The 25,523-nt window shown below is 42.3% G+C and overlaps 1 protein-coding gene across 2 annotated transcripts in view; it reads left to right on the forward strand.

Moving 5' to 3' along the window:
- Positions 1-25,523, forward strand: part of RBM19 (RNA binding motif protein 19) — a 130,895-nt gene that overhangs the window by 35,256 nt on the left and 70,116 nt on the right. For both annotated transcript variants that reach the window (XM_077461270.1, XM_077461269.1), the window contains exons 10-16: positions 5,494-5,694; positions 14,399-14,529; positions 17,097-17,215; positions 18,424-18,520; positions 18,619-18,729; positions 19,728-19,928; positions 24,816-24,930. In XM_077461270.1, coding sequence (XP_077317396.1) covers positions 5,494-5,694; positions 14,399-14,529; positions 17,097-17,215; positions 18,424-18,520; positions 18,619-18,729; positions 19,728-19,928; positions 24,816-24,930 — 975 coding nt within the window. The remainder of the gene's footprint in view (positions 1-5,493; positions 5,695-14,398; positions 14,530-17,096; positions 17,216-18,423; positions 18,521-18,618; positions 18,730-19,727; positions 19,929-24,815; positions 24,931-25,523) is intronic.

The following is a 25,523-nucleotide window of genomic DNA, read 5'->3' on the forward strand; positions in this document are numbered from 1 at the left end:
CTTCACTCTCACTCACTCTCACCTCTCTCTCACTCACTCTCACTCTCACTCTCTCTCACTCTCTCTCATCTCATCACTCTCTTCACTCACTCTCCTCTCTCACATCTCTCTCACACTCACACTCTCACTCTCACTCTCACACTCTCTCTCTCTCACTCTCACTCTCTCACTCTCACTCTTACACTCTCCTCTCTCTCTCTCTCTCCTCTCTCACTCTCTCTCTCTCACTCTCTCTCTCTCACTCTCTCTCTCTCCACTCTCTCTCTCTCACTCTCTCTCTCACTTCTCTCTCTCTCACTCTCTCTCTCACACTCACTCTCTCTCTCTCACCTCTCTCTCTCTCATCTCTCTCTCTCACACTCTCTCTCTCTCTCACACACTCTCTCTCTCTCTCCACACTCTCTCTCTCTCTCACACTCTCTCTCTCTCTCTCACACACTCTCTCTCTCTCTCACACTCTCTCTCTTCTCTCACACTCTCTCTCTCTCTCTCTCTCTCACACTCTCTCTCTCTCTCACTCTCTCTCTCTCACTCTCTCTCTCTCCTCTCTCACTCACACTCTCTCTCTCTCTCACACTCTCTCACTCACACTCTCTCTCTCTCTCTCACACTCTCTCTTCTCTCTCACACACTCTCTCTCTCTCTCACACTCTCTCTCTCTCTCTCTCACACTCTCTCTCTCTCTCTCTCACACTCTCTCTCTCTCTCTCTCTCACACTCTCTCTCTCTCTCTCTCACACTCTCTCTCTCTCTCTCTCTCTCACACTCTCTCTCTCTCTCTCTCTCTCTCACACTCTCTCTCTCTCTCTCTCTCTCTCTCTCACGAGAATTTGTCAGGAAGGGAGTGAGGATGAGTTATAAGAAAGCCAATGAGAGCTGCAGAGCTGGAGGTGTGCCTCTGTGTGTCTGTGTAAATCCAGGAAGTGAACGGGCAGCAGCTTCAGCTGCCACAGTTAAAATGGATGCTACCAGACTTTGTGGAGGGAGATTTCTGCAGCATATTTGGCAAGTACAGAATCGGGATTTATATCAAATAATATGCAAAGTGGTTGGAGGGAAGCTTCAGAATGGCAAAGATGTTTTTATTACAGATTATGTAAGCAAGACTACAGTTCCTCTTTAAAGACTAAGCTTTTTTCTGACACTTGTTCCTTACGAGCTAAAATAAGTATTTTTTGCTAGAAAATGACTGGGAACCCCCAACCATTATATATATATATACCGTATATACTCGAGTATAAGCCGAGATTTTCAGCCTCTTTTTTGAGGCTGAAAGTGCCCCCCTCGGCTTATACTCGAGTCATCGCTGTCTGCCCGCTCGATCAGCGTGTCGAGCAGACAGACAGCGGCCATTCTATGATTCAAAAGCCGTGCCTCCGGCTCCGCCTTCGCCTGTGATAGGCGGAACACTGAATTTCCCAGCAGCCTGTGTTCCGCCTATCACGGGCATCGTCTCATCCTCGTACTACGGACGAGGATGATACGACGTCCGTGATAGGCGGAACACAGGCTGCTGGGAAATTCAGTGTTCCGCCTATCACAGGCGAAGGAGGAGGCGCGGCTTTTGAATTTTACAATGGCCGCCGACGAAGAGGGCACGGGACGGAGGCAAGGCAAGGCACGGCACGGGACGGGACGGGACGAAGGCAAGGCACGACACGGGACGGAGGCTCGGGGACAAAGGCTCGGGACACAGGTAGGCTGGACACACACACACACACACACACACACACACACACACACACACACACACACACACACACGGATGGAGACACACACACACACACCTGTACTGCCCACTAAACATGATGGGATTTTTGTCGTGGCTATGACGCAAAGTGGCTGCTGGATGGTCTTCTCTGTGTGGGTGGCCAGCGGGAATAAATCTGCGACTCAACTATTCCCTTTTCCCTGCCAAAGTGAATGGGTCCTCAGCCCTGGTTCACACTATATTGCCATGCAGCTAACACTGCAAACCCTATTCATTTCCGCACTGCGTTTTGCGATCTGCTGCGGGTGTAGGTGCAGGTAGGCTGGACACAGACACACACACACACACACACGGATGGAGACACACACACACGGATGGATGGATGGATGGAGATACACACACACACACAGGGATGGATGGATGGATGGAGACACACACACACAGGGATGGATGGATGGATGGATGGAGACACACACACACAGGGATGGATGGATGGATGGATGGAGACACACACACACAGGGATGGATGGATGGATGGATGGAGACACACACACACAGGGATGGATGGATGGATGGACACACACACACACAGGGATGGATGGACGGACACACAGGGATGGACGGACACACAGGGATGGACGGACACACACACAGGGATGGACAGGCATGTCTCACCCTCGGCTTATACACGAGTCAATAAGTTTGCCAGTTTTTTTGGGGGTAAATTGGGGGCCTCGGCTTATATTCGGGTCGGCCTATACTCGAGTATATACGGTATATATATATATATATATATATATATATATATATATATATATATATATATATATATATATATAAATATATTATAAAATTTTAGTAGAGACCCTAGAGAATAAAATGGCGGTTGTTGCAATATTTTATGTCACACTGTATTTGCGCAGTGGTCTTTCAAACACAATTTTTGAGGGAAAAAAATACACTTTTTAATGAATTTTATAAAATGAAACGTTCTAGTTAGCCCAATTTTTTTTTGTATAATGTCAAAGATGATGTTATGCCGTGAGAATCATGATCTTTATTCTAAGCAAAAAAAATCATCATTCTCATTTTAGCCAGAATCGTGCAGCTCTACTACAAGGCATGACTCAATTTGGTTACATTACAGTTCTATATTTATTATTGTTTGGGATTTTTATTGGTTGGATAAACATGTTGTAGAGTCAAGTGAAAGAATTGTTATTAGTTATTACTTTTTATAAGTACTCTACATTACTCCACACGCAAGTTGCCCAGTTTTGTTAATAATATGAACTCTGATTGGGAACTCTTGAAAGAAATAATTTAAATGGGAGTTTTATGAGAATTATGTGCATTGTATAGTCTTGCGTATATTGGTTTGTATGCACACATATGCACAGCTTCGGAATATTCAACGAATTCTTAGGGCAGCATTTTGACTGTGATTGAAGTGCTCTTCTGGTTGTGGTACAATGGTTCCAATGAACATCAGTTAAACTAAAAGGCCAGTCGCTGCCAAAGCACTGGTCTTTACATTTGGCCCCACATGCATAATGAGTCACTTCGTTAGTAAACTAATCATTCCCAAAACTATATGCAAGACACCTCTGTTTAAACATCCTTCTGAACACAGCCTTATGCCGGGTACATACTATGATTTTTTTTTTTTTTTACATTCAGCCCTGAAGGCTGAACATAACAAATTCGGGAGCTTGCGAGAAGCTCTCTGTACTACGGTAACTATGAAGTGTTAGTACAACGATCTTCCCACTAAGCTATTGTGTTCTGACAGGGGGACTGCCCCCTACCCATTGGCTGCGAGCAATGATCGAAAGCTGACTTGCAGGTGTTGTTTTTCTGGCATGCCTGTTCTAGAAAAGCCCGGCTGGCTTCTGTCGGACAGGCTGCTGTACACAGAGGCCGAATGTCGGCTGGTTTCTATTGAACCAGCCGATATTTGGCCCATCTGTAACAGGCTTTAGTTAAAGCGCTTGTAAACCATGAATGTTCAAAAAAAAAACCCTGCAAGGCAATGGCATAATGTGCTAGTATGCATCTCATACTAGCACATTATGAAATATTCACCTTGGAAGGAAGCCCTCCAGCTCTGTAAAGTCGCTGCTGAGATGGCGGACATGTTCCCCCTGTCTTTTTTTTTTTTTTTTTTTTTTTTTTCCTTGGTTCCCGAACAAAGCTCTGAAGTTCTGGCAAAATACACCAGACCTTCAGAAGAGTGCATGTTCTGGTGATGTCACTGGCTGCATGCAGGGTGAATATCTCCTAAACGGTGCACGTTTAGGAGATATTAATTTTACCTACCGGTAAGCCTTATTATAAGCATACTGGTAGGTACAAATTACTAAACAGGGTTTATAACCGCTTTAAACCACTTGCTTACTGGGCACTTAAACCCCCCTCGGTCCCAGACCAATTTTCAGCTTTCAGCGCTGATGCACTTTGAATGACAATTGCGCGGTCATACAACGCTGTACCCAAATGAAATTTTTATCATTTTTTTCCCACAAATAGAGCTTTCTTTTGGTGGTATTTAGTTACAGCTCGGAGTTTTATTTTTTGCTAAACAAACAAAAAAAGATGCAAAAAAAAAAAAAAAAATCATGTTTTAATAGTTTGTTATAAAATTTTGCAAACGGGTCATTTTTCTCCTTCATTGAAGTGCGCTGATTAGGCGGCACTGATGGCTGCATTGGTGGGCACTGATGGGCTGCATTGGTGGGCACTGATGGGCTGCATTGGTGGGCACTGATGGGCTGCATTGGTGGGCACTGATGGGCTGCATTGGTGGGCACTGATGGGCTGCACTGGTGGGCACTGATGGGCTGCACTGGTGGGCACTGATGGGCTGCACTGGTGGGCACTGATAGGCATAGTTAAGGCGGCACTAATAGGCACAGATAAGGCGGCACCGATGGGCACAGATAAGGCGGCACTGACGGGCAAAGATGGGCACAGATAAGATGGCATGGATGGGTGGCACGGATAAGTGGCACGGATGGGTGGCACGGATGGGCACTGATAGGTACCACTGATAGATGGGACTGATGGGCACTGATAGGTGGCACTGATAGGTGGCTCTGATAGGTGGCACTGCTGGGCACTGATGGGCGGCACTGCTGGGCACTGATGGGCGGCACTGCTGGGCACTGATGGGCGGCACTGGGGTGCAGCACCTTTGAGGCACATTGTGGGCACTGTGGGTGGCACTGTTGGTGGCACTGCTGGATGGCACTGTGGGTGGCACTGTGGGCACTATGGGCACTGCTGGGGGGCACTTACTTTTGCTTTTACTTTTTTTCAGGATGGCACTGCGGTGGGCAGGTGGGCACTGGCAGGGGGCAGGTGGTCAGCGGTATTGCTTGCCGTGATCGGGACTGATGTCCCGATCACGGCCGCCGGTGATCGGCTTTTTTTTTCTCTCCTCGCGCTGTCAGCGCGAGGAGGAATAATAGCCGATTACCGGCTCCGTTCTATCACATGATCAGCTGTCATTGGCTGACAGCTGATCACGTGATAAGGGGTCGGGATCGACCCCTTGCACGGATCGGTGACCAGGCGAGTCTCACGGACTCGCCGATCACAGAGCGCGCCGTGCGCGCCCGTCAGGGCGCGCGCAGGCCGCTCGTTCCCGGGACGACGTCAATAGACGTAGTCCCGGAAAAGTAGATCCGCGCTAATGCCGTCATTTGGCAATAGCGCGGATCTCAAGTGGTTAATCTGTGTTAACAGACTGTGATTGTTGATACTGTAGCAATGTCTTATAGGTGGAAGATACATAGAAGTGTTTCGGGCTGAGCAAGCAAAGACCAATTCAGTCTCGGAGAAAATGCATAGTAGACCATGGGAAAAGAAGAATAGTGATTCCGAGCTGCAGGAGGATTTATCAGAATCTGGAAGACTGTTTGTCCGAAATCTGCCCTACAGCTGCACTGAGACAGACCTAGAGGCCTTGTTCTCCAAATACGGTAAATCTTTGTTAAAAAAAAATTTCTTCCCAGTTGATAATATATAAGTAGAATGTTATGGCATTAGAATTGTATCCTTTTTTTCATATTTAAATCTTTAAGAGGGAAACGGAAGATTCGACAATTGTTTGTTAAGGATGGAATCTTAAAGTTATACTAAAGGATTTTTTTTTGCTTTAAAATAAAAAAAAATTGTCATACCTGCTCTGTGCAATGTTCTTTTACAGAGCAGTCCCTTACCTTCTCTTCTGGAGTCCCCCACTGGCGCTGTCCATTCCTCCTTCCTGCAGGTGCCTCCTCAGAAAGCCATGTGCTAAGGTGGTACCCGTGTAGCCATGCTCCTGATCTGGGCTGTGTGTCCGTATACACACACACAGAGCGCTGGTAGGCCACATTCCGGCTACTTCCTCACAGGCGTTTAACTCCCTGCTGCCTGTGTGTCTTGTGAGACCAGGAAGTGGAGGAGTGGTGCTGTTGCCTGGACAGCGCTGGATCAGTGACAGGAGCCAGGTAAGTATTTAGGGGAAGGAGGGGCTAGGACAGGTAGTGGGATGTTTTTTACCTTTAATGCCCAGAATGCATTAAGGAAAAAAAACTTTCTTTATCGTACCTCACGGGACACAGAGCACCATAATGACTATCTGGGTTATATGCCAACTTTAGGTGATTGGACACTGCCGACCAATAGAAACGAAAGTTCCCCCAATTTAACCCCTCCCATACAGGAAGTACCTCAGTTTTTTCACCAGGATCTTGAAGGTGATGGTCATGGCTGTTTGAAGCTCTCCAAAACTTAATGATGGCTCAGAAAAGGGCGTTTTAATCTGATCCATTCGGATGGCATGAAGGCTAAAATGGATGGTGCCCGAGCCTCATGGGAAGGAGAAGAAGATTCCTCAAGGTTTTGCCTGTAATGCAGCCTTATGGTGCTGGACCCTGTGTGATGGAAACCCTGTGCAGTGTTTGTTCTGACCAAGGTGCTTTCCTGCAGGGTGCTATACAGGTCCAGGGGAGTGGGCCCCTGTATGAGGGGGACCCAGTCTCTGAAGGTCTTTAGGACAAAGCTCGCCATGATGGGTGAAGATTGGACTCCTGTTATGTTCAGAGTCCTGCGGCAGGAATGGTAAGCCTGCTTTTGTTTGCAGTTTAGAGAAATTTGACTGTTCTCCCGGAGGCCAATGGGAGCAGTGTGCCATTTAATCATGCTACGTACTCTTACTCATGTGGACTGCGGTTTATTCTCCAGCCACTAGAGGGTGCAGGCTCGCTCAGTATCGCCTATTTTTATATAGGCAGGAAGTGGAAGGGCGGCCATGCCATGTGGCAACAGGTTCAGTTGGCCTCTAGCGACATAGCAGCAGCCTAAAGGTACTTACAAAGAGTACTTACTATGGGAGAACTATGTGAAGAGAAATCATGATTGTATGCGGCATATTTACTGCTTATCTGGGGGGGGCTGTACAACTGAAAGTTAAAAACACCCATGGATGGTTAGCAGTTCACTTAAAGTGTTGACTGCTCTATAAGCAGGTGCAGCGTGCATGCTGGCAATCTTGTTGCTTGTTGCAATCTTGTTGCTTGTTGCTTAAATGCATGTTTAAATACACACGTTTGGGAAAACGTGGGCAGGTCTGTTTGGGTCCTACTTCGGTTAAGCATGTGCTTGCAAAACCTGCTGAAACAGCACGGTTGCTAAAAACGCAAGGTTGCACAAGAATGCATGATTTTTTTGTCATGTTTTGCATAAATATACATGGTTATACATGTTTGCATAGAGAGACATGATCATGGTTGCACAGCATGCATGGATGCACAAAGATGCATGTTTATCCGTGTTTGCAGAAATGTACAAGAATTTACATGTTTGCATGGAGATACATGTTCATGGTTGCATAGAGATGCATGGTTATTAATGCTTGCATAAAGATGCAGGTTTGGTCATGTTTTTATAAATGGACATTGATTTTACATAGTCACATAAGGATGCATGGTTGCATAAAAATGCTTGATCACATAAAGATGTTTGATTGCATGAAGATACACAATTTATACATATTTGCTTGAATATACATATACACGTGGGGAGTTGTTTGTGGAGGGCAGATCTGCTTTGCACTGCGGGTACACTTGGGGGTGCAGTCACTCTGAATCTAGGAGGTAGATCTCAAATAAGGGGAAGCTCTGCTGATTTTGTCATCTAATCATGTGCAGGCTGAAATGCTGTTTTTATAGTTTCCTTGCATATCCCCCTCGGATCTGTCGACTTTACTTCTGAGTGTATTTGCGGTACACTTGTGATGTGGGGTGAGTTTGCCCTTGGTGAATAACCCCTATAGTTGCATAAGAATACTTGATCACATAAAGCTGCTTGATCGCATAAGGATGCATGATCGTATAAAATTTCTGGTTTACATAAAATTGCTGGATCGCATATAGATTCTGGATCATATAAAAATACATGATCACCCATAAAAATACATGGTTGCATAAAGATGCATGTTTATACATGTCTAGATAGATACATGTTGAATAAACAAGTTTCATGAACGCATGCTTGCTTATTGCGAGAATGTCCATTTCCATGTTGCATGAAGGTGTTTATATAACACACACTTTCATATTTTGCCCAAATGCATATTTGCATGAACACATGCTTGCATGAAAGCATATTGCTTAAACACATGCTTGCAAGTTTTTTCATTTGTACTGCATACACATGTTTATTACATTAAGGTGTGTGTGTGTGTATGTGTGTGTATATATATATATATATATATATATATATATATATATATATATATATATATATGTGTGTGTGTGTGTGTGTGTGTGTGTGTGTGTGTGTGTGTGTGTGTGTGTGTGTGTGTGTGTGTGTGTGTGTGTGTGTACTTACATGCATATGGGCCTATTTGCCACGGTGCTTGTTTGCCTGGGGGTACGTCCTTATGAGCGTATTGATCCTGTACTGCATACATGAATGGCAAGAGCACTTGTATACCTGCATGTTTGCAGGCCTAGGGCTTGCATACCTAAGGGCTTGTATAGAGGTAAACCAACTTTGGTTTAGGCCTGCATCCTTGGAGGACTGTTTATTGGGATACCTGTTATACCAGTTAAACCTTTTTTAAAAAAAAAAAAAAAAAAAAAAAAGAGGCAGCCGGGGGAAGCAGGAGCACCACTCTCAGGTTCAGTGATCTGACGGGTATCCACATCACCGATGGACAGTGGTTATGGGTGCATCAGAACCACTGTGGTGTTTGGCATTGCAGGGTGTCCTTGCATATTCTTTTTTTGTCCGACTGCGGCCACATCACTTTGTTCATGCCTGATCTCAGTTGATTGAAGCCTAAACAGGATCAAGCCTGATTAGTACACAGATGGGAGACTGCCTGGGATATCAGATGCTGTAAGCTATTCCCCACCGGGGTGACGGAAGCATCTGAGGCTCCTGGGCTTTTTTTTTTTTGTTTTTTTTTTTTGAGTATCTCAGGCCAGTCAGATTTAGGGCAGTCTTTGAGGTGGTTTTGTTCCATCTTTTGCCAGCAGAAACCTGGTAGGTTAAGGGCACCTCTTCGGTGGGGGTCTATCACAGAGTAGTCAGTCTTTGCCTTACATTGGCCCTTGGAGCAGAAGTTATGGGCTCATTATTGTGAGACAATTGGTGGCAGTTCCAAAGTCAAGTAGGAACATGAGGTCTATCGTAAGATCTCAACTCGCTGAACATCCCTCTGTTTTCAGATAGGTTAGATGGTTCAGCGATGACCTCTCTGCAAGAGGTAGGTTTCATGTGGTGGTTTGTTTCCAGGCTCATCAAGGATTTCTGTAATTGCAGTGGAAAGCTGTTTTTTGTGAATCGTACCTGTGGGTTGGCCACAGCTCGGGAGGATTCTCAAAGCTTCTAGCCCCAGTGCTGGGCTTGCTGAAGACACCTCAATGCTTTTTACCTCAATCTTTGCTCAATAAGCAGTCAATTCCAGGGGTTCCTTCTATATATTTTTACAGAAGGAAGCTGTGTTTGGGTAAAAGCATGTTCTCTACATATAGCCCTACTCCAGGTCTTGGTAAAGGTTCATTCCCTGTCGGGAACTTGAGGATCCAGGCATTGCTTTGCCGGAAGGCTCTGTTTCTGGGGTGTTGCAGAGCAAAAGTTCAGTGTTTAGGATTCTGCCACTTCTTTTGCGAAGAATCCATAAGTTGGGTAACACTGATATTAGTGTTGGCCGAATTAGCCCAGGGGGGCTTAGTACGCAGACATAGCAGGTCTTGTGGGGGTTACTCCTTTAGACACTCCCAGTTCAGCGGGATCTGATGGTCTTGAGTCCAGTATTGGCGGCTCTTTCATGCAAGGAGCCATTCTTCGGCTCACATCACAAGGTGATGTTGCATCCTTATTCATTTTTCTTGCTTAAAGTGGTTTCTAGTGTTTCACTTCAATCAGGACAGTGTCTTGCCTTTTATATTTCTCCTAAATCTGCAGGAGAAAGATCACTACCTACTCTAGAGGTAGTTCAGATGCTCAGGGTCTACTTGAATTGTCGTCACAAGTCAGGAATCCTGGTTGTGCTGCCAGAAGGGCCCAGCAAGGGCAGGCGGAATCCAGGTTGAATATTTATCAGTGGATCTGTCAGTTTATCAATGATGCCTATGGTTTAAATGGCAAAAAAAACTAATTTTTTTCCTGGAGAGAGATTCTCTACCAGGTGTGGGAGTATCTTGGGCCATCCATCAGCAGATGTCGGTGGCCCATGGGGTACAAGACCACTATTGGTCTTTGGTTTATACATGTATAGGGTTTTTACCAGGTCGATGTTAATCACATAGAAAATACTGCCTTTGGCCTCAGCATATTGCATATTACTGGTGGCAGTTTCTATAATAGTGTCCTCCTCCCCTCAAGGGCATTGCTTTAGGACATCCCAGATAGTCATTATTATGGCGCTCTGTGTCCTGTGATGTACGATAAAGAAAAATTTATTTTTAATACAGCTTACCTGTAAAATCCTTTTCTTGGAGTACATTATGGGACAGAGAGGTCCCTCCCCTCTTTTCTGGGATCTCATTGCCTGCTACAAAAACTGAGGTACTTCTTGCATGGGAGGGGTTATATGAGGGCACTTTGCCAGTGTCCAATCACCTAAAGGTAGCATAAAAACTCAGTCCTTATTATGGTGCTCTGTGTTCCATGATGTACTCCAAAAAAGGATTTTATAGGTAAGCTGTATTAAAAATCCTTTTTATTGACTTTAGAACTACTCTAAAGGAACCACCACACATAGAATCCACAAATTTACAATCTGTGTATACAAGATCAATAAGTGTTCAGTAACCTCTCAGCTTGCCTGTCCGTGGATAAACATGTTACTATAACTCTAATTGGATTGGTAATAAAAAGCTGTTATTTGCAACGCAACTGGTTTCCTTGTTTTTTCCTTTCTTGGGGGGGGGGGGTGGAGGAAGATATTATGACCATAGGGAGGGAGAGAGAGAGACAGAGGATGGAGCAAAACTGTGTGTAGGATGGTTATATGAGGTGGGTATTAGAAGGAAAGCAAGAGAATAAAAGAAAAAAATTGTAGGGTGTTAGGAGGCTAGGGCTATCTACTTCTCCGCAGACAACCACTCATCAGGTGGTTCTGGTTGAACGGGATTCTTGGCATCCTTGTATAGAAACCAAGGTGTCCAAATATGGAAGTATTTTTCGCTTCCTGGTTTTTCAGGGCTAAAGTGACATTCCCCATCTGCTGAATCTTATTAATTCTGGTATACCACTGCATCTTGGTGTGGGGGTTAGCTGCAGTCAGAAAATGTTTGAGGGAATTTTTGGCAGTGCCAATATTATTGGGAGACCTTGGGGTTTATCTGATGTAGTTACTTATGGATCCTGTACCATCATGTCAGCAGTTTATATCCACTCTCTTGGTGCTTGTTGGCCAAGGAAGCTTTGTGTGTGAAAGGGATAATGCTGTTTTTTTGGGGCTTGGGAAAATATAGTAATATTCCCATTTTTGTAAGAATTGGAGGTCTTGTTGGTGGTCTTCCGGGGTTATGGTAAGTAAACTAAGAATAACGAATGTCAGATTGCGGTTTGATCTGTGCATAATTTTTCACATGAGGTTCTAGTGCAGATTACGTTCAATGCATCTGGTAAAAATCCAAGATGGGGAGCTAAGTTGAAAACCTCTCATGAAATCTAGGTCTTTTCTTAGGGTGACGTAAATTTTTAGTGCTGTTCATCATTTTGAAAGGAGCAATGGGTCAGCCTAAAAATGCACTTCTTTATTAGCGTGACATTTGAGGGGCTAAAGTACTGAGAGAGAGGTGTGGGTATACCAAGACCAAGGTCATTGGGCTTGGCATTGAAGACCGGGCAATAGTCCAAATAAGGAGCCTGATTGTCTTGATTGTGGGACCAAAGAGGGTGATTTGTGTGCTTATGAGGTCAAAAGGAAGGATTGTTCAAGCCCTATCCAAGGCTTTTTGTCTCAGTCTAGAAGTCTGGTAAGATGAATGGCCTCAATATATTTTACAGGATCTGGGAATCCAATACGGTCACCGAATTTTGAGAGAGTGAAGATGCATTTTTAAGCCCTAGCTTTTTTCCCTAAATCATATATATCACAAGAATTTAGTTTGTAAGACTTTTAGGAATCTTGCAGGGAGAGGGATTGGATTATATTCATCCTGAGAATTTACACTGTGCCGCACATTTTTAAAAAGATTGCGAACAGGTAATTTGTATTGTTGCAGAAGGGAGATGAGTTGCAGTTCACAATTTTGGAAACAATGGCCGTTATTTAATTTGAGTCCAATGACATTTAAATATTAATCACATAGCTGAAGATCCTTTTCCTTGTGTTAAAGCTTTACATATTGAGTTTATAGTATGTCATTTCTGCAATAAATAAAACACTCTCAGTTGTTTGGTATGGGAAAAGTGTGAGTTTTTAAATGAGGCGCACATAGACACGCGCCTCCATCCCGATTGCATTTTGTGGAAAGAAAAAAAGAGAGTTGGGACTTTAAATGAGGTGTGTACACAAAGATATATGTAGCGGACATAACCGAAGTATGAATCCATTGACCCATATCACAAAGGTGAATGCTCATGAAAAAACATTTTTATTAAAAAAAAAAAAAAAAAAAAAAGTCTGTTAACAATGGTAACCACTTTACCACTGGCCACTTAAACCCCCTTCCTAACCAGACCGATTTTCAGAATTCAGTGCTCTCACACTTTGACAATTACTCAGTCATGCAACACTGTACCCATATGACATTTTTTTTTCACACAAATAGAGCTTTCTTTTGGTGGTATTTAATCACCGCTGAGTTTTTTTCTTTTTTTACGGTATAAATTAACAAAGAAGAACAAAAATTCTGTAAAAAATTGTTTTTGTTTGTTATAAAATTTTGCAAATTAATCATTGTTCATAATATATTTTTGCCAAATTGTATACTGCTACATATCTTTGGTAAAAAAAATTCAAATTGGTGTATATCACTTGGTCTGTATGAAAGTTAGAGTCCACAAGCTATGGTGCCAATCACTGAAAATTGATCACACCTGAAGTACTGATGGCCTATCTCATTTCTTGAGACCCTAATAAGCCAGCACAGTACATATACCCCCCAAATGACCCTTTTTTGGAAAGTAGACTTTTAAAGGTATTTAGAAAGAGGTAAAGTGAGTCTTTTGAAGTTTTTTTTTTTCTTTTTTCACAAAAGTGTCATATTATCAGGTTATTTCTTACACACAGCATATGTATACCTCAAATTACATCCCAAAATACATTCTACTACTCCTCCGGAGTATGGCAATATCACATGTGTGAGACTTTTACACACCGTGGCCACATACAGAGGTCCAACATGCAGGGAGCACCTTCATGCTTTCTACGAGCATAAATTACACATATAATTTCTTGACTACCTCTTATTTTGAAGGCCCTGGAACACCAGGACAATAAAAACGGCCCAAAAATGACTCCATTATGGAAAGAAAATACCCCAACCTATAATCTATGAGGCATATTGAGTCTTTTGAACGTGTAATTTTTTTCGAGTTTTTGGAAAATGTGGAAAAAAAATTAAAACTCATTTTATTTACACAAAGTTGTCCATTTCTAACACATAGCATGTACATGGCAAAAATTACACCCCAAAACATTGTCTGCTGCTACTCCTGAGTATGACGATACCACATGTGTGAGACTTTTACACAGCATGACCACATACTCTTCTCATATGTATTTGTTGCTGTATCATTGCTGTAGAGGCTGACTTCAGTTAATGTTCCAATCATGTTTTAATGTGGTTACCATTGTTGGCAGACTTTTTTTTTTTCTAATAAAGATTGTCTTTAATGACGTTTTGTGATATGGGTCAGTGGATTCATACTTGGGTTATGTTCGCTGCATAAATCTTTTGTGTACACACCTCATTTAAAGTCTCAACTCCTTCTTTTTTTTATTTTTTTTATTTTTTTCTTTCCACTCCTCAGTTGTTTCATTTTAAATAAAAACTTCCTCTGACAAGGGTTCTAACTTTTAATACACTCTATCTAAAACTAAAAAAACAAGTATTGGCTATAGATACATTTTTAGTTTTAGATTTAGAGAACATTGTAGAGCTCTTAAACTACCACTTTAAGTATATGTGATGCCAAATGTTCATAGACTAAAATGGCTTTGTTTCTTCATTTCAGGACAAATTTCTGAGATCCATTTTCCCATTGACAAGCTAACAAAGAAACCAAAAGGCTTTGCTTTTGTTACGTTCCTTATTACAGAACATGCTGTAAAAGCCTACGCAGAAGTTGATGGACAGATATTTCAGGTCGGTCAAAACTTTTTGAGACTTATTTAGTCTTTGTAGTGTTACAAGGCCTGCATTTTTAATCTAGGAGTATTGCTGACTGTAACTTGCTGACTGGCTTATGCCTCTGTTTTGACACCAATGAGCAATTTCCAAAATGAAGATTGAGCTGTAGGGCAGTGGTCATCAACCCTGTCCTTAGGACCCACTAGCAGACCAGGTTTGCAAGATAACTGAAATACATCACAGGTGCTATCATTTTCTGCTCAGTACCATATTTATCGGCGTATAACACGCACTTTTTTCCTCCTAAAATCAGGGGGAATTCGGGGGTGCGTGTTATACGCTGATCCCCTGCTGTTGCTAGGGCTTTCTGCCGCTATGTGCGGCTTCCGTGTATTTTCTGAAGCACTCGGCCGTTCGCGGCTGTCTTCGGCCTTTCGCGGCTGTCTTTGGCCTCACTCGGCGGCTTTCGGAAAGCCGAGTGTGGCCGAAAATAGCCAAGAACGGCCGAGTGCGGCTGAAAATAGCCCGAAAGCCGGGGAGAACGTCCGAGAACTACCAGCGCCATTTTTAAACGGCAAACGACTGGCAAGGCTGCAAACGACTGACAAGGCTTCAAATGCAAGGCTGCATACGACTGACAAGGCTGCAAATGACACTGACAAGGCTGCATTGATGGGCATTTAAATGAGAGTTTTTTTTCTTTTAAATTCCCTCCTAAACTTGGTGTGCGTGTTATACGCCGATAAATATGGTAATTGCAGTATTATAGTCTGCATCTCTCCAAGGTAATGCATAAAATCTGGCCTGTTAGTAGGCCCTGAGGACAGGGTTGATGACCACTGCTATAGGGCACGCAATAGTTGTTACAGGAAAAAAAAAATTAACAGTACAGGGTCACCATGAACTGTGTCAGGAACCTGGATTTGTGGAGCCCTTATTCCTCTTTCATAATTTTCCATTGCAGACTGTACTGTAGACAGTTGTCATCACATATGTCATTATATAATGGTTCCTTGCTGCCACTATTACGAAAAAACTATTTAATATTTACATACTTATTCAAACGTGTCATGGTAAAACTATTTGTCATTTTAAAGTCTATTGTAGCACTTTGTGTAAGAAAGGCAGGGACTAGTTGGAAACATAGGTTTTCTATAGATATCTGCACAAGCTTGATCAATATTTCCTGTATGGGTATGGGAATTATAGCTATTTTTCTATGTAAAGATAAAAACAATAAATACATGAGGATTTCTGTACTTGTATGAATGTGTATGCTTTGTTGCATTGGATATATCTGTTTATCTTCTAGATCATGGGTGCTCAACCTGTGGCCCTCCAGCTGTTGTGGAACTACAAGTCCCACGAGGCACTGCAAGCCGCTGACAGTTAAATGCATAACTCCCAAAGGCAGAGGCATGATGGGCCACAGATTGAGCACCCATGTTCTAGATGATTACAATCTGTAAATAATACCCAACGAGAAAATTGCTTGTTGCAGCTGTGAATTAGGTGCAATCTGTGTAGGTGCTTCTAGTTCTGAAATCATGCTGTTGCCTGCACCTGTAGGTCTTAGTGTAATGATCGGGAGCCCATCATTATGGTTCCTGATCAAGTGAGCAGTGTAATAGCTAACTGTGGTGATCACTGGAAGTTTGTTTACAAATAAACTGCTCCAAATTGCAGATGTCACTGTACCTGTCTTTCTGCATGTCAGTAAGCGCTGGTTGACACTACAACGCAGTGCTGGAAACCTGCAAATTTCCCGCACTGCGTTCAAAACACACTGCCCCTGTGGTCTGCAGTAGTGTCAGTGCAATGTTGATGACACCCCAAACATAGGTCGCAAAGAGAGTGCGTTTGCCTGCATCGGATTGCATGGTACAAACCTACCATGCTATCAGGCTACATTGCCTTTCCAAAAGTAGTGCATGCACTCCTTTGGTGCAATGCTGTGCAATTTTAACCCATTAAAAATGATTGGGCTCAATCGCTCTGCACTGAGTCGCATGTAAATTGCATAGGAATGCGGTTCGCATTTCTGTGCAACTCGGGTGATTCATAGTGTGAACCGGGACTTACTCAAATCCACTTTCTGTGTTTTTCACTCAAATGGACATTCCCAGGAGATAGCGTGGTGCATACTGACAAATTATACTATTGGGGGTCAGATGATCTTATAGTCATAGCAGCATTTTTATAAAGCAAGTAATGGGACGTTAACCATCTATTCAATACATACAAATCTTCCAGGTGCATGAGTTTGAAAGTTACGGCAAATGATTAGCCACCTGTGAACGTTGCCTTTACTGCTCTATAAATATGTTCCAAGGAGTTAATTGATGTTCCTGCTAAACTTAGGATGGGTATCTGGGCTTCAGTGACCTAGCCATCAGTGATCATAATAGAATTGGTAAAATAATAAATAAAACTATGCATTTATTTTGTTGTTAACAGTGTGTCGTGTTTTTGTGTCTTCCCATTTGTTTCAGCCTGTGCGTTCTTAAACTAGTTTTGCGTTTTTAGATGTATTTGGATACAGTTAAATAAGACTCCTTGTTAACAATAACTCTGCTCCACAGGGCCGGATGTTGCATGTTCTTCCCTCAACAGTAAAAAAAGAGGAGGAGGCTGAGGGGGCTACAGAATCCTCCGGATACAAGAAACAAAAGGCTCTGAAGGAGAAAGCCAATAGCTCCAGGTACTAAGTGTTGACTTTTAGGTGAATTGTATCGAGCATCATTTGTCTGATTTATTCATAATGCAATAGTCAGGTATAGGACCCTAAAAATATTCTCAATAAACAGAAAGTAGAGATAGCAGAAACCATGATTTTCAGGAACAGTTGTGTCACCAGAAGGTGTGCAATTTGGCATCACCATCAAAATACCATCCCGTCAGACCTCTGTGCTCAGAATGTCATTCATTTTTCTTTACAATAATTAGTTTGTTTTTTTCAGACTATTCATACACAATGTCACATTTGTCCAAAGCGGATACACTGCATGTGGCACCATTGTTTCCGGTTTCAGTTTTGGCCCTTACCGTTTACTTTTCCTGTTCGTTTTTTTCTGTAAAATAAAAAAGTTGTTTTAATTACCTGCTCTGCAGCGATATTGTACAGACCGGCTCCTTACTACTTTGGTGGGCTCCTGCTGCCACTCTTCTCTCCTCCTCCTCCTTGTGGATGCCCCTATAGTAAGACCTGTGTAGACTTTTTATAATCACTTTTAATGTTGAATCCTTATTCATAGAATAGTCAGGTGGCTCTCTGCTTGCAAAACTGAAAAAAAAGAAATGGCATTGACTAAAGCCTGACTCGCAAGCCTCACTAGGGTGATTAGGAGTGAAGGTAAAACAGTTACACACACACACACACACACACACACACACACACACACACACACACACACACACACACACACACACACACACACTTTGCCCTTGTGCCAAAATTGTCAGTGCTTGCGGCCCATTCATTTACCTGTCACAACATGGATCTGTTGGTGCCTGGCCCTGTGGCCTGAGTGCTATCCACTGTCTATCACAAAGTTTAGTTGGACCTGAAGGGGACCTAGTCTCTCAGCTCCCCATCAGCCTCCCCCACCCAGTGATTCAAGTTATTTTCTAAATATGGGTATTGACATCACCACTGTCCGTGACCCTTTGTTTACATTCAGCTTTCTACCAGGGAATCTCCTGGCTGACAGTTAAATGGGGCAGGGAGTACAGCCTTGTGGGGCAAGCTGTCACTTCTTTTAACTAATACCAAAGTGTGCATTCAACTTTTTCTCATAGTTTTGTTTAAGAGCATTTTCAGCACATTTACACCACTGTTTATGCTTGTTGACTGCAGTCCCAGCTGCACAACTGCAAGCTGTGATAATTTATCTGTGCATTTCGTTTTAGCTCCCACAACTGGAATACGCTGTTCATGGGCACCAGCTCAGTGGCTGATGTGATTGCTCAGAAGTACAATACTAGCAAAAGCCAAGTGTTGGACCATGTAAGTGCTGCCCAGACTTCTACCATAATGAATATAATGAGGTGTGTGCTTTGTATATTTTTAGCTACTTGTTCATCTATTGTCCCTTGTTTCTGCAGGAGGGAAAGGGAAGTGTAGCTGTAAGAGTTGCTCTGGGAGAGACACAATTAGTGCAAGATGTTCGTCAGTTCCTAATGCAAAATGGAGTCAGTCTGGATTCATTCAGCCAGGTTATTTTTTGATATTTATAAAATCTTTTTATGTGGTTTGCCTGCTAATGTAAAGCCACAATAAAGCTAATTTATTACTTCATCTTTTTTTCATGTTTTTTTTTTTATAATTGTATTTGCTCTCTGCTTTTATAGTAGTATTTGAATGACAATAAATATGAATTCATCTGTCCTTACTCCACCACTAATGTTCAACTGCACATTTTGGTAATATTAAAATGGATCTCCACCCTCCCCACCGAATCAAAGCCTTGTTGCAGGTTATAACCATTTCATATACTCTTCCACCCAACGGATCCAGTGGCGTTCTGCAGAATCCTTTCAAAATTTTGCCCCCACTCGGTCCCGTGCTGCCATCTTCCTATGTGATGTCATCACGAGGCCTGCCGACTCTTCCGGGGTTCAGCCACTGAAGCACCACTAGGGCCAGCCCCCTCTTCCTTTCTCAATAAAAGACAATGCCTCCTGGGATATGTGACGTGCATATCCCAGAAGGTACAGCGGGCATAATACATGTCATTCGCCTCGGTGAGTGATGTGCATGGGGGGGCAGGCCTGCAATTTTTACACCAAAACAGAGGTAAACAAAAAAGTGCTCTCTGGGTGGAGGGGAGGAAACTTAAATTTGAGGGTGAAGATCCACTTTAAACTGTAAACTGGAGGGCGTGTATCTCAAAGTCACGCTTGTTCCTAACAGTATGCTCAAGGAAAATGATGGCTACTCTGTATGGCCTTTTTCATGAAACATAGCTGTTTGAGTAGGGAGAAATGAATTCAGCTCTCCAGCAAAGTGGTGGTGTTTATAATAGTGACCTATACTTTTAGTATGTTTTGAATGCTTGGCAGCGATTATTGAAAATGTTGGAATATGGGGTGATGAGTGTCATCCTTAGTCACACAGGTAATGATTGGAATGATCTTTATGTAATAGGCTTGTGAGACCTTTTTAGTACTAGTTCTAGCAATATCTGAGGTCTGTTTTGTTATCTTTTCATTAGGCCTCTGCACCACGCAGTAAAACTGTAATCTTAGTGAAAAATCTTCCAGCTGGTACTCAGGTTTCAGAACTACAGGAAGTGTTTGAGCGGTTTGGAGATCTGGGCAGGGTGTTGCTGCCAGAAGGTGGCATTACTGCCATTGTGGAGTTCACTGAGCCAACTGAAGCCAAGCAAGCATTCCGTAAACTGGCATATACAAAGGTAAACCTGTGCATTTCAGTAACTGATACTTAGATTCATTCAGATTTTTCTATTTGCATACTTATTTTTTTCAGTGCCTGTAAAATATACCCATCATATGTGCATTCTTATACAACCATTTTACATACTATGAAGAGGCAAAATAAATATGAAAGTGTATTTAGTGTGGTAACTCATAGCAGCCATAACATTTCAGATTACAGAGGCTCAACCAGTGAAAGATGTGATGGGTCTGTTTATTTGAATAATTCGGTTTGCCTTATTGAACATGCCTAATGATGTCTGTGTGTAGGAACTTACTACTGTATGCCTCAATTGACCCTAGTGTGTAACAAAGTTCTACAAAAAGCATTGATCATAAAAGGTTTATAACAATGTGATAGGAATACATAATAAAGTTGTTTTACATAATAAAAAAAAAAAAAAAAAAATTATACACATGAAAAAAATATAAACCGCAGTTGGGCAGCTCTGGAAGTGAGACTACCTAACCCAAAATTTCAAATTACAAACATGTATCCCAATCATTAAATATGACATAAAAAAAAATCAATACAGTGAAAAATAAAGTGATATGAAAGTCCACGCAGAACTCTTCACAGTGACTTGCAACAATAGATGACATCAGTGGTAAATCCCAGAAAGCCCTCTTTCATTTACTTCACACCACATGATAGATGTATGTATGAACTACATTATAAGAGGTCTAAAGTGAACCAGTTGTACAACCACTTCCTGTCACTTCCAGGGGCTCCTCGCCAGGCTGCCTGATGTTACCCTTCTTAGACTTAAAAAACAAAACAAAAAAAGACCTCTCTTCCTCCTTTCCTTCTCCAGCAGAGACCTAGAATAGACACTTCTACTGCTTTCCATTTTAAAATGTTAAAAAAATGCATACGATATACTCGCATAAAAAGTGTGGCACAAAGCTTTAAGGATGTTCGCCTAGTTGGCAAACTAACGTACATCAGTGGTGGCTCTTAGTCTCTTCCTGATGGCATGATGACACCATGTGCTGCTCACCACCTTACGAGTTTCGCCCACAAGACAGGGCTTATGAAGCCCTGCCTTGTGGGCCTATAACTTGGAGGGTCATGGAGTGACGAGTGCATATACAGTATATGTCTGTGTCCAGGCATGTGGTGTAAAGTAAATGGAAGAGGGCTATTTGGACTTAATAAGCGCTATTGATATTTTCTTAATTTTGCAAATCACTGTAAAGAGATCTGTGTGGACATTCATATCACCATTTCATATTATTTTTAACTGTATTCATTTTTTGATGTCATGTTTAATTATTGGGATACATTTTTGTAATTTGCAATTTTGGGATAGGTATTCTCACTTCTAGCACTGCATTTATGTATTTTTTGAGTTTGATGTGAATGAATCTACATATGTCCAGCTGCTTAAGGACAGGAAGGGTATAAGGGTTTTTCACTGTGCAGTGACCTTTTGTGTTAACCCCTTCCCGCCGAGCGTATGCAGATGTGCGTACTCTGCTTTCGGAGGTTATACGCAGGCATCATCCCGGTACCGTTTTTTTTTTAGAGAACGGCTTTCCAGGGATAACAACCGATGCGGCTAAAAGCCGGTCAATTGTTATCGTGGAGGAGCGGGAGGGGATATCACCCCCTCTCGTTCCACCAGGAGGCCCGATCAACGATCTACCGCTTCCGGCGGCTAGTGACAGACTGGCGCGAAGCCGGAAATGGCTTTGTTCCAGTCTCCTGGATGTAAACACGGAAGCGACGTCACAATGTCACTTCCTGTTTACTTGGCTGCCAATGGTGCCAGATTTAAAAAATATACAGTATTCAGATACACCATTTTCGGTGATCTGAATACTTTGAAGTGCAAAGGAGGGATTGGAGGTCTCTTAGACCCCCATCCCTCCATAAAGAGTACCTGTCACCACCTATTACAGTCGCAAGGGATGTTTACATTCTTTGTGACAGCAATAAAAGTGATACATTTTTTATTTTATTTTTTAAAACACAGTTTAATAATATAAAAATAAGTGCGAGAGCAATAATTCTAGCATTAGACCTCCTCTGTAACTCTAACCTGGTAACCATAAAAATTTTTTAAAGCGTTGCCTATGGAGATTTTAACATACCAAAGTTTGTCGCCATTCCACGAGTGCATGCAATTATAAAGTGTGACATGTTTGGTATCTACTCGGCGTAACATCATCTTTCACATTATACAAAAAATTGGGATAACTACCATATTTATCGGTGTATAACACGCATCGGCATATAACACACACCTCAAGTTTAGGAGGGAATTTTAAGGAAAAAAACTTAGGAGGGAAGTTTAATGAAAAAGAACTTACATTTAAATGCCCATCAATGCAGCCTTTACAGTGTCCATCTGCAGCCTTGTCCATCATTGCACCCTTGTCAGTGTCATCTGCAGCCTTGTCCATCATTGCACCCTTGTCAGTGTCATATGCAGCCTTGTCCATCGTTGTACCCTTGTCAGTGTCATTTGCAGCCTTGTCAGTTTTTTTTTTTTTTTTTTGCAGGGTTTCCTTTTAAAAATTGCACCACCGAGATACAGAGCAGGATGTCCTGTGTATCTTGGCGGCGATCGGTAGTTCTTGGCGGCTTTTGGCTGCCGAGAACTGCCGAAAGCTGCTGAGAAGAGCTGAAGGCGTGTGTGCGCGTGTGTGCGTGTGTGTGCGTGTGTGTGTGTGTGTGTGTATATATATATATATATATATATATATATATATATATATATATATATATATATATATATATATATATATATATATATATATATATATATAGATAGTGTTTGGGGGGCTCCAAGTCATTTTCTAGCAAAAAATAGGGATGTCAGAAATAGGCTTAGCCACGAAAGGGATAAAGTATACACATGATTTTCAGGGATCCATACTTGAGCCTCCCTCGACACTTGTAAAGTTTTCCTTGGTTGGTTGTATAGCTTTGTCTATGAGAAGAAATGTAGACTTTTGGAAAGGCCTACATTTTATTGCATTGCTAAAACCTTATCTTGTATAGTACAGGGCACATAATGTGTAATCATAGACCATAGGTTATATTCCTCCAAGAGTGCAACAAGTATAGTTAGTCACTGGGTGCTATACAAGTCCAGGGGTGTGTTCCATTCCTGTGGACTCCTTAGTGTGAGACTAGACATATTCCAGGTGACCAGAATGTTCTTCCCAACCTGGATTGCAAATCTCTGGATCTCGTGTACTACACAAGTGTCTTGCTGGCTGCCACTCTTTAATTCAGTGCAGCAAATCATTTGCTATTTATTGTAGCTTCAACTATTCAGTTGCAAGCATGGTTCTGCCAGACAATGCACCTGCCTTATATCAGATCAGCAGTGGATCATGCACCAGGTGGAGCATCTTCCTGAAGATAGTCATGTGGCTTTGACTGGACTAAAGCAACAAGAATAATGAGGGCCTGTGATGATGGACTTTTGTTTGTGTCAGAACTGGTTCTGTTCCTGTACACATTATTGGGAATGAAAAAACAACACCTTAAAACAGTTTGATTCAGCTTATAAAGAGCTCAAATGCAGGTCAGTTGGAGATCCGTTGCTGGTCAAATGCATCTGTCAATGAACTTTGAATGATCTCAGAAGTGTCTTAAACTGATTACACATGGCAAGCGCAGTGCACATGAATGCATACGCAACTGACAATCAACAGAAACCCTTAGTATGTAGCTTGACTGCACTCAAAATTTGGGGTGGGGGGGGATTCTGTGGGGGGCACTGAATGAGGCACTATCAGGACACTGACTTTAGATTTAATAGCTGTGGAAGCACTAATAAAGGCACCATCAAGCCCAGTGTGACAAAAGACTAAGCAGTCACTGAGAGATTGAGGATAAGGGGCTTGCATAGTGTGGGAACACTGGAAAGGGACGCATTTTTGTAGGGGGATTGGGACTAAATTAAAATGAAGGCACAGTGGTATAAAGTTAAAAAGGAGATTAAATTTAACATATGATGTTGAAAAAATTTATAAATGTGGCTGGACCATGGAGGCAGAGGAGAGCAGCAGAAGGAAAATTGTGGCTTGGACAAAAGGGGACTTAACAGTGGAGATGTAACTGTTCACCTGTTGGGTGAAACATGACTGCAGGAAGAAGGCTGCTGCACAAAAAAAAACATTTTGTGGAATTCTGAGAAAGAGAGAAACATTCAGGGTGTCTAACATCTCTAAACCTACTCCAAGCAAAGCTACATATAATAATTACTGTTGTTGCGATTCTGCACAGGCCAGTTTGTAACCCCGCCACAGCAGTCATATTGTCCCTAATCACCAACACACCAGTCACATTGTCCCTGATCACTGCCACACCAGCAGCACAACATGTTTACGTGCCTGTGTGTACAATGTGAGCATTTTCAGGCAGCATCGTGCAAGAGACCTTAGTGGAACTAACTTACAAAACCTTAACAGCACCACGGGCCCTGGAATTGGAGAAATTGGTATCCCTGTGTGCAGATGACATAATATCTGACAAGTCTGGTTAACTTCCTTATTATTTAAAACTTCTTCAGAATTTCCAGGAAAATTGGTCCATTGATTTTTGCTTAAAGACTTTTGTGAGCAATATGACACAGCCCTCTGAAATCTAGTTAATTTATTTACTTGCGAGACATATAGCAGTTTAACTTTAAACTGTGTACAACCACATGCCATTAAAAAACACCAACCAGATTGTGTATGTTGATAAATAAGAGCAAAATCTTCAACCTATTTTCTACTTTCTTTTTCATGCTTGACTATTTAATTTACTTTGTTTCATGATACTTTTTATTGGAATATTTTTTGTGAAATTAATGAATTGTGTACATTGCATGCTGACTTCTGCACCGCTTTTTCAATACCAGTTTCAGCATGTGCCTCTGTACCTGGAATGGGCTCCCATGAATGTGTTTAACACCCCACCTGCAAGGAAGAAAGCTGAACCAGTAAATGAGGACAAGCCAGCAAAAGAAGAGAAAGGTGAGAAGACAGAGAATGAATGTGCTGGTTTTGTTTTCCTTACAGCATTGAAATGGAAGATGTAAAGCTACATTTTTACTCTTCATCTTGTCTGGATCCCTATGTATCCCTTTAAAGTTCCTCTATCACCACCTTGATCAAATTGAAAAAAAAGTTGCCTGCTGGAAAACGAACCTTATGAGACTTACCTGCTGCACACTCCATCCGCTAACCCCCTATGTCATTACTGTGTCCTGTAGTGACATAGGTGCAAGCGGATGAAACCAGAGAGTGCTGAGGGAGGACAATATATCCCAAAGGTCTTGGATGCAGAAGATTCTTCAGTAGCTGTACCTCCAAGGGAGAGAAAATGCAGGCATCAGAACAGGTAATTATTTAAAGCTGCCTTTTCCAGGCAGCATGCTTTATGAAATTAGGATGGTGATAGAGTTGCTTTAATATGGTAATATGTCTTGCTTTCTCATCTATTGAGGCACTCTGTAAACCTTTAACTTTTGGGTTGGATTGGACACTGGCAAACACACTGTAGGCCAGTCCAGGATAACTTCACCCACTACCAGCATTAGTCTTTTGCTAGTGTCCTAGGAGGATGG

This window comes from Lithobates pipiens, unplaced genomic scaffold, assembly GCF_037356315.1.
Source record: "Lithobates pipiens isolate NorthernLeopardFrog02 unplaced genomic scaffold, aLitPip1_a1.2 Scaffold_3, whole genome shotgun sequence".
Classification (NCBI taxonomy): domain Eukaryota; kingdom Metazoa; phylum Chordata; class Amphibia; order Anura; family Ranidae; genus Lithobates; species Lithobates pipiens.